General features: G+C 38.2%; 2 protein-coding genes across 3 annotated transcripts in view; one reads left to right on the top strand and one right to left on the bottom strand.

The window, feature by feature from the left end:
- The window catches only part of fam83hb (family with sequence similarity 83 member Hb), a 29586-nt gene that overhangs the window by 15345 nt on the left and 4286 nt on the right, over positions 1-9955 (bottom strand). Inside the window, exon 1 of one of the 2 annotated variants that reach the window (XM_008421989.2) lies at positions 4051-4128. The exons of the other annotated variant lie outside the window; for it this stretch is intronic. The gene's annotated coding sequence lies outside the window, so the exon portion shown is untranslated. Of the gene's footprint in view, positions 1-4050; positions 4129-9955 lie in introns of those variants that run through there. 2 annotated transcript variants of the gene reach the window in all.
- Positions 8534-9955, top strand: part of LOC103472377 (receptor-transporting protein 4-like) — a 3095-nt gene continuing 1673 nt past the window's right edge. Inside the window, exons 1-2 of the mRNA XM_008421990.2 lie at positions 8534-8820; positions 9747-9918. Of these exons, the coding sequence (XP_008420212.1) occupies positions 8805-8820; positions 9747-9918 (188 nt within the window). The 5' untranslated portion in view covers positions 8534-8804. The remainder of the gene's footprint in view (positions 8821-9746; positions 9919-9955) is intronic.

Below are 9955 nucleotides of genomic sequence, written 5' to 3'. Positions count from 1 at the left end.
AGGTCCTCCCTCAGCCCACTGCATGGCTGCAATGTTGAAACGTTGAGATGCCATGAGACCTAAATCCTGAACATCATGGCATGGAGTGCATCCCAGCTTTTTTACACTGGTTATATTGATACTGTGTCCAGACAGAGGGATAATCAGTAGCCCAGCATCATGACCTGTTTTTTCTGAAGATCCTGCAGTTTCCACTTCTCTTCCTAACCTGATGCCTCCTCACCCTGACTCTGATAGGAGGAGCCACAGAGCTCTGTTAGGTTAAAATCCCATCTTCTGAAGATGGGATATTTTTCTTACAACAGGTTCCAGAGAATCACCTCAAACCAGATGTTGGACTGGATTTTATTTCAATGTCATTTGTGAATGTTAACTTCTCATTTTCAACAGTGGAGCTATATAAAGGTTGAAAAAGGTTATCATATTAGAGAAAGTATCATCAACATCAATATTTCCACTATAAAAGAGGCAAAAAAAAAAGTTTGATAGAGGAAAAGCCTCTCAGACTCTGAGCCCGTCAGCAAACTATTTTTTATATTAGACAATTTAATTTCACATAATTATCGCGGTAGCCATTTGTTTGTTAAATACTCAATGAAACATATTTACCATGTTTGATGTTTGTTGTAAATGACGTAGCCTATAGTCACAAAGAACGAGGTAATTAGTCCAAGTTTGTCATTTATTGAATGTTCAGAAACTACAGCGGCTGTGATTCGCCAAGACAAAGGAAAACAAAGGTAAAACAACGTGAACAGGTGATCAACTATAAACCACTCCTTTTTACTCTCGTCTCTCTTTCTTTTAAGCACACCCGTTGCCGTGGCAACCTCCTGCGCTCCGCAAGCCGACCAGAGATTACGTTAAAAACATAACATTCAGTTCGTTACGATATTAGGTTTTCAGGCTTGTTATTTATTTTGCGATTATTAATAAGCGGTCCCTGAACACAGCGGTTAATTAGTTAATTTTAAATTCCTGCTTTGCTGGTTATTTTGGTAATGGAACCGAAAAGCACAGAATTGCGCAACACCTTGTTGAAACAATAATCACTGAGATTATTATTGTTGTCGGGTCATTAATTTGAACACGTTTTGTTGATTTGTTGTTGTTGTTGTTGTTGTTGTTGTTGTTGTTGTTGTTGTTGTTGTTTAATAAAGTTACGAACGTTTTAACCCAGTCAGAGGAGGACGTGCTGCTCTCAGCCTCCTGGCTGCGTTCAGTCTGTCACCTAATGCCTAGATCAACTCAAAACCTTCCGCGATCGACATATTGCACCGCTGCTCTAGTAAAGCACGAACAGTTCAGAAACAATATGAAATGGGAAAAAAAAGTTATTTATTAACTGATTAAGTCATGTTTTAGATTGTTCTTGAAAAACTAATCAGTCACTGCTGATTAGTGGGTGAACTCACGGCTGCACAGTGAACCCGTTGATTTTTTACAGCATACAGACGCTCCCCTCTCTTGCAGGTACTGCGTACCCCCTCTAAATCTTTTGGGAGTACGCAGTACCCTGCCGTACCCCCTTACTTTCACCCCTGCATACAACATATTCGTACTTCCACCACTGAATTATTACCAAAAAGTCTTGAGCCACTCTTCCTTTTTTTGTACTTTATTTATAAAAAAAAAATTAACTAATGTGCTGCAGCAGTTTATTGAAATTCAAGCAAAATTGGGAAGTTTGCAAGTCTGCATGAAAATAAGATTCATTAAAATATAATAATTTTGAATTTTGACAGTTGTCATTATATTAGAGCCAGTTTTAAACAACAAATCTAAAATTCACAGTGAATTTGTGGTAGATATCTGGTACTTTTAAGCTTTAAAAATGTGATACGTTTGGAAGGATGGATGGATGGATAAATGAAAAGATGGTAAATGAATTGGATGATGGAAAATAAAATTTTAATAAAATGAAATACTTTCATTTGTCACCAAATCAGAATTTGTGGCATTGCTAACAATATTTATTTTATATTTTTAAAGTGACCAGATTGAGTATATTATTTATATTACTTCAAAAGAACATAAAATGAAATAAAAATAGATGCATGGAAATCTTTAAGTCTAAACATGGCAACAAAAAAAACAGCTACTTGTGTTAGCTTGCCCACTGCAAGGCTGGACCCAGCTGAATCTTTCTGCCACCCACAGTGAGCGGTGTGGCACAGGAGATAATTAAACCTCTTCAAATCTCACTGTCAGTTTGCAATATTTATGTGAGGGAGAAGCTGGCTTTTATTATAAGACAAGAGGTGGAAAGATTCACACTCTTGTGTAGGAACCCTGAGCTCAGTATATAACACCTATAAGTATTTTTTTATTATTATTAGGTAACGAACATAGGATGTCACTATTCTCATTTACTGTATTACCCCTCGGTTTAGTTACTTTTATTGTAATTGTAGATAAACAGTGCTTTAAACTCGTTTGTAATTTCTAAATAAAAAAGCATAATATTAAAAAGAAACTCACTGTCAGAACTACAGGAACATATTCAGTGTAACATTTTGTTCCTGCGAGGCAGTTACTTTGAGCTTTTTACATGTCTTTACAAACGGTGTGTATTGAACTGCTTCCCAGGGTTGTAGTCAATACCTGACATTCGTGGAAAAACCAAGCTGGGGGTTGAAAACAAAATTAAATGTAAAAATGATTGCTAATGGCTTGTTTACTGCCAGAATTGTTGTGAAAGATAAAAAGAGCAGCCGCTAACTGATAAGGAAAAAGAAATAGTGATTGTCATCATAATGTGATTATGTCCTTGTTTAACTGGACATAATGATGTCTGTTTTCTTTAACCTGGGACTTTCTATCATCTCTCCCTTTGTTTTGTTTTTATTCTTTACAATTACCTAAATTATTCCGATTTCCTTGAGATATTCTTGGAAACACTGCTAATTGTGACAGCTATCGGCATAAGTTCATGCAGCGTTACAATAAATCTATTCTAGAGCTTGATCTGTTACTCTTGCACCAATAACCTTTATTAACGGTGCATAAATTAGATTAAACATCCATGTGTTTTCTTTGGACTCCATGTTTCTATGTGAAACATAGTGTCAGTGAATCAGCTATTGTTTTTCTCCTTGGTGAATCACTGAGGTTGAATCAACAGACTCTGTGATCATTTCCCCCTTCTCTACAGAAAGCTCCTTAAAGCTAGTCTCACCACAGCATGCTGTCATGTCTCATTTTATCTCCTCGGAGAAGGTCGGACCTCCTAAAGCATGCCGCTGCACATGCCTTGTGTAAACGCTTCTTTAAGCCCGACGTTGCTTCAGCTCAGTTTTCTCACACCTTTTGCTTTATGCTGGCAGTGTTGATATGAAACAATGCAAGGTTCACCTGAAAAGAGGCAATATTGATATCGACACGGGTTGCAATAGAGACAAATCTATACACCAGTCAGCTTGTGTTTGTGTTTGCAGTTATATGGGCTGTCCTTTGCCCCGAAACGTGTTCAGTGCACCAGACACACCTTGTTTGATGGTTATGACTGCATGTTTGGCTCCTATAAGGGAGTGGCTCTTGTCAGATTGTCTGCCTAACCATCCATGACCTGATATCACACACACACACTCAGAGAGAGACTCACAAACCGTGGAGGCCATGTTTCTGAGCTCTCACCTTTTATGTTTGCACTTGCCTTGTTAATGTAGCGTCAACGTGAAATGTGAGGAGTGAGAGCGCGAGCGTTTAGCATACAGCTGTGGCGATGGCGTGCCACATATGCTGCGGCTGAAAGTGAGGGGAAAGGAAACATGCAGAACACAGAGAGGAAAGAAGTGAGAAAAGAGAGAGAAAGTACAGATACTTTCTGCATACTGGAATTAGTACCAAAAGCAAACACTGGCAGGTAGAAAGACGCAGAAACGCTGGGTGCGGCTGCAATGAGGAATGTGCTTAAGGCATCTTACCACACCCAACCCCTTATGCCTCACTCCCTCCCTGCCCCCACTTTATCTCTCGCTAAGTCTTTCAAATTTACTCTGCCTCCATCGCTCAGCCTCTCTCAGCCCGACCCCGCCCTTGCTGACTCACCTGGCAGCCTGTCAGCAGGTGTGCAGTTCTGGAACAGGGAGAAAGCTTGGCCTGCACACCTGGCTGATGATTCCTGGCATCACTAGAGGGCCGTCTGATTGAGAAATGTGTTTGGAAAATGCCATCTTTAGTGAACGGGAAAGGAATTACATTGCATTTTTTGAAATAGGAATATGCAGTGTAGATATACAAAAGGGTTTGTATTGGAAGATGAACATGCAAACAAGAGGCAGTTAAACGTGAGATGAAATCAAATTCTTTTACCTGAATGGATGCATGTTAGACAGGAGTTTGCCCTAATTTAAGATGACGCACTGTATGATGAATTTTAATTGAAAAGTGCCTTGCAAAGCAAGTTATAAACCTTTTCACATTTTGTCACGTCTCAACCATAGATGTCAGTGTATGTCATTGCGATCGCATGTGACAGACGCAAACAAAGTTGTACACAATTTAGGACGTTGCACAAAAATGACATATCGGTTTTATTTGTTACAAATAAAAATCTAGAAAGTGTCGTGGGCCTCTGTAGAGACATCTTGCACACGTTTGGGGGTAAAGGTGCAGGATTTTTTTGCATTTACACCGAGAGGCTTGTTTCTCTCAGCCGCCATTAAAAATGGGAAAGACAACAAATCCTGCCATTCAGGTAAGGCAGATGTGTGAATATGTTCACAAGTCAGGAAATGGCAACAAGAAACCAGTTGCTCATCTAAACCTGTCTGGATTTACTGTCAGAAGAATGACTAAGAAATGTAAACTATTTAAACAGTGAGAAGCAACGCTGGAGAGGCTGAGTTTGCGTTGTCGCCACACACAGTGAGAAGGATGGCAAGGCAGATATAAAACCTCCAAATTTCACTCATCCAGCACTTTGCATGGAGTTAACCAATTCTAATCAAAGGGTGATCATCTCTGCAGCGCTCTTCCTCTCGTGATGGGCAATGAATTAGAGGCTATATGTGCATCTGTTCTGTCAGAGCCACAAAAGAGAGTAAAATAAGAGTGTTCATGCTGAAACAGGGTCAGTCTGTTGCTGAGTGAATCTGCATTGAGGGAAAACCAGCCAATTCCAAATTACATTACTGTCACACCTCTCTCTGAACACTTTTATTCATCTCCACTGCTGATGTCGCTTTTGTTCTAGTGCAGATTTAATCTGCGCGTTCTGGTGTCAGTGAGGAGATACTTGGCGAATGTTGAGCAGCAAGCACAATGAAGTTACTCTGCAAGTCTCCTGTATCTGCTTCTTTGTGTCTGTCTCTGTGAGCTCTCCCAGCATGCTTTTCTCACGCTGTAATGTCACACCTGCGTATAAGGTGACTCCCAGGAGCCTGACGCTTCGAGGTCAGTTTTGCACTACAGTGGTGGCCGGAAAGATGCATACGCACACGTTTCTTTCGCAGGCCTGTAAAAGCTTATCCGAAAGTGGCGCCGGTCGCAACTGATCCGACGTGACGCTGAATTACAGAAGCAATACAGGAGCTTTATATCATTTTCTTTAGTTTGCATTGAGAAACACTGGCAATGTGCAATTTTTTAATAAATTTTTTTTTTATTGTTATTTGTCATTAAAATATGATTATCACTACTACAAGTTAGCCAATTTAAAATACATATTTTGTGAATAAAATACATTGGTCAGAAAGCAAATGCCTACAATTAAGTGAGCTGAAGCTAAAGTACTACCTAAAATAATCCCTGTCAAGTACTTCCACATGAGTTTTGTGTCATGATCCTGACAAACCTGCAAGTGTGCATTATTGTCACATGAACGTCTGTACATGTTTACTGCTGTAATCGTAGCTCGGGGCCTGTCTCAAGCACTGGATGTGTTTTTAGCTCTGGGTGGAGTGTTGTTGTAAGAAGCAATCAGCCCAGTTATTAGAAAAGTCCCTGTAGTGCACGGCAAGTTTTCATTTGTCTTTCATAAATAATTATGCATGGTATGTTTTGTGTGTCAAAGAGGAGAAAAACAAAATGCTACTGTGCCGTCACTGCATACCTACAAACAGGTGTTGTCACTCCGGTGCCATTATTACCCCATGTGCATGGACCGATAATAATGATTACTGGGAAACGACACGCACAACTTCCACAAAGTCTGCTTGATGAAATCAGACGGTAAATAAAGACGATACATACGTAGCACATCCAGTGACTCGCCGTGAAAGTTATTTGTTGTGCTTTGGTTTCCAGTCTGAAACAGAGGCAAGAAGGCGACGTGGAGAGATTTTAATAAACTTACAAAGGTAACAGGACGCTAAACTTTTGTGTGTGTAATAGACAGTCTCTAATGGAAGAAATGATAAAGGAAGCAGGTGAACTAATTAGAGGAAATGTGGCACAGCTGTGGCCATAAAAAAAACAAGTGCAAACTAAGTGAGGAAGACTGACACAAAGGAAGATTAACATAACCTCAAGGAGAACTACAAACCAAAAGGAAAAACTATCATCAAATTTAAACCAAACTAAAATAAACTAAGAAACTAAACACAAAGGAATCAACTCCTATGGCAACACCCCTCTGACAATAATGAACACAGAGAAATTAACTAAATATGGCAAGACCGAGAGGACATACCACAAGGAAATGATGAAAAACAAAAAAAGAAATCCAAAACCAAACATGGTAAAACAATAAAACTTTTTGGAGGGTCTTTGTTCTCAATGGACAAAAAAAAAACATAAAAATACTTTTAAACAAACCAATTAAGTCCTTGGACAGGTTGTGACTTCAAAAGCACCTCAGATTTACAAATACACAGACATGTGTTTGTACCAGAAACTTTTCTGACGTGTTGCTAATTATGGGTTGTCAAAGGAAACTGTAGATCAGCAAATGGATGCTGATAGAGGTCAAAACATGCAGGCAGTCATCCTTATCTGCCTCCTGGAAAAGAACAAGCTGATAAATAAGCTGAAACTCGATCCCACAGTAGGACTCATAAAACTGTTTGACATGAACTATCTCGTTTAAAAGTCTGAACACAAAATTCATTCTTTTTAGAATGACTCTTCATCATTGCTGACCATTTTATCCAACAATCCAATCCTTATGAGCAGATTGAAACTCAGCTTTTTTTTCTTGTACGCGCTTTAGTTAGGATTTTAAATTTTTTGAAGCATAAATGAAAACGTATTTTCTCACAAGGTACTAATGACTAACATGTTTAAATCCAGTTTAGCAGGTGGATCATTTATGAGAAAGTCTGATTAATGTTTGTTTCAATAAGCTTCTAATTTTCCACCGAGTGAATGCTGCATCTGGGTATTTATTTGCGATTAAAGCTGATGTGACTCACAAGAAATAATGATGCTGACCGTTTTCTGTTGATGCAACAAGAGACTCTGAGACGATCTACTGAAAATGGTGCTACAGCACCATCTACTGGACGGAGCTGAACAGCAAATTTACTGTCAAATTACAGCAGCGTAGTTTCCCACAAAGTTTTATACACAACACCGAAGTTTGATTTGAATAAAAAATTTTAATTTCAGTTAATCCGGGAATTTTGGCAAGGAGGTTCTCTCATCTCATCCACAAAATAACTTGTAATCATGGTACTGCGTCAGAATGTGTTTTTACAACATGGCAACAAAATATCCAAAAAAACACACAACTGAAGTAATAATAATAATAATAATAATAATAATAATAATAATAATAATAATAATAATAATAATAATAATAATAATAATATGTTTTAAATTTTTTTCATTACTATTATTTTATTATTGTTGTGTTGTTTAAAAGCACAGTACAGCTATCAAACATCAATTATGCTTAATTACAATATTTGCTCTCTTTTTTTTACTTTAAATTTTTTTGCGTTGTTCTAAACTTTAATGTGTTTCTATTTTAATAATTATATAGATAAGTGGTGCCCAAGTCCACACAGCAAATTTGGAAGTGTTGAATTGAATTCCTAGAGAGTTGAATTCAACACTTTGAAAGTGTCTATGCTGGTGGACTCTTGATTGTGTCAAAATAACATTTTGAAAGTCTTATTTGTGATAAGAGTTGAATCAACACTCTCAGTAGTTGCAATCGAACACACATCCGTGTTGATTTACCTAACAGTGGTGTGTAGTGTCAAAAGTTAACACTATGAATGTGTTAATTATTAAGCTCCAGACAAGAGCCATACTGCTGCCTCCGCTCCTCGGGCAAACACGTGACGTCACCGATACGTTACAATTATGGGAGCAGCTCTGTCTGGTTTCACAATCAACGCCAGACAGAGCTGCTTCGATGCAACTCTCTTTAGGGGAACTAACACTCATGTCGTTGAATTAGACTAAACAAGTGTTTAATTAACACTGTACTTTTAACGCACAAGACCAACACTGGAAATCTAACACGTTTAAATTTGCTGTGCACCCTGCAACTCTGACATGCGTTCCTACTCCAACGCACCTGAATCAAGACTATCAGTAGTCGGCCTGTTAATGAGCCATTCATCTGATGTGCGATGGAGACAAGCAGCAAAAAATGATGCTAAATGTCTCCACCGCTGATAGGGCAACTCCCTTCTCAGTGCCAACAGAAACTTACTGCTGGTGTTTGTTGTTGATAACCCATTTCCATGACAGGGAAAGCGAAAATGACTCGTGTAAGTTTCGTTTTCCCGACTACAGCTGATTCTGTCGTATATAAATAACGCAGCCGTCTGTAGAGCAACATTCAGAGGACAAACACTGACTGCTTCGGCGTTTCTGCGGATCTACAGGCGACAGAAAATAAAGCAAAAATGAGCGGACCAACAGGTAATGCCTTTTTTTTTTTCCACTTACATGCAGGATTGTCCTTGTAGTTTACCGCGACTCAGTTTATTTATGTTTTTTATTCCAGAAACAAGTGCGTTGCTTTGTTTTGAAAATTGTATTAATAACTATAACCATCCTATTAATAACTATAATCATCCTATTAATAACTATAATCATCCTATTAAGTTGAAGTTAAGATCATGTGTAAGTTGAGGTAATAACAAAAAGCATAACATGCAATAATTTAAAGGAGAAGATTTAAGACAAGAGTTAAACTGAAAAAACAAGCTTTTCGACTTAATAAAAACCCATAATAGTGACTCGCATCGAGGAAACAGAAACTTCATATGATAACTTTGCCTGCAAAAAAAATTCATAAAAGAATATTTTATAAGAAGGCGAACTCTCACGGCTCGGCTATGGTAAACAACTGGGTCAAATGCGCCCCCTTGTGGTCAGATGTTAACTGAAAAAGGTGCCAAATTTGCACGTAGTCATGTTTATGGGCTTCACGCATTATTTTATACACCATAGTTATGAGCCAAATAACTATAAATCCAGAAATCCAATGTCTCAGAACATTAGAATGTTGCAAGACAAGTTAAAATGCCTTTTAAATACAGAAAGTTTGACCATTTATGTCAAAAGCAGGTTTCAGCACCCTGCACGGTTTTCTGTCAAACCATATAGTGGAAAGTTGAGTGAAAGGAAAAAGTGCTGTAGGAAACGGTTAAGAAGTCTTTAAAGGTTTCTTTTATTGAGTCTATGTATTATTACTTTTGTCAGAAAAATTATTATTGTGTTATTAGCTGTGAGCTGTGTCGCATTTTAGTTTAAAAAAAAACTGGTAAGGATTGAAATTTCAGCAAAGTCCATTCAAAAAAGAAACGAGCAAAACATATTAATGTGAAACGTTTATATGACAGGTTGGACTCCGTCTTTCTGGCTGGACATATTTGATGAGCTCCTTTATGATGACAATGAGCTGGACTACGGAGACGAGTGGAATCTAAACTTTAACTACACCCAAACAAACGAAATCACCAAAGAAGAGAGGAAGAGAGGCTGGAAGGTGTATTCCCATTGTGCCTTTGGAAAGTACGTATTGTGCTTTTCTTATGTTTTTATATATAAT

The sequence above is a fragment of the Poecilia reticulata genome, linkage group LG11 (genome assembly GCF_000633615.1).
Source record: "Poecilia reticulata strain Guanapo linkage group LG11, Guppy_female_1.0+MT, whole genome shotgun sequence".
In the NCBI taxonomy this organism is placed as follows: Eukaryota; Metazoa; Chordata; class Actinopteri; order Cyprinodontiformes; family Poeciliidae; genus Poecilia; species Poecilia reticulata.
Note: the sequence above shows the minus strand (reverse complement) of the source record. Positions and strands in the feature narration are given on the sequence as shown.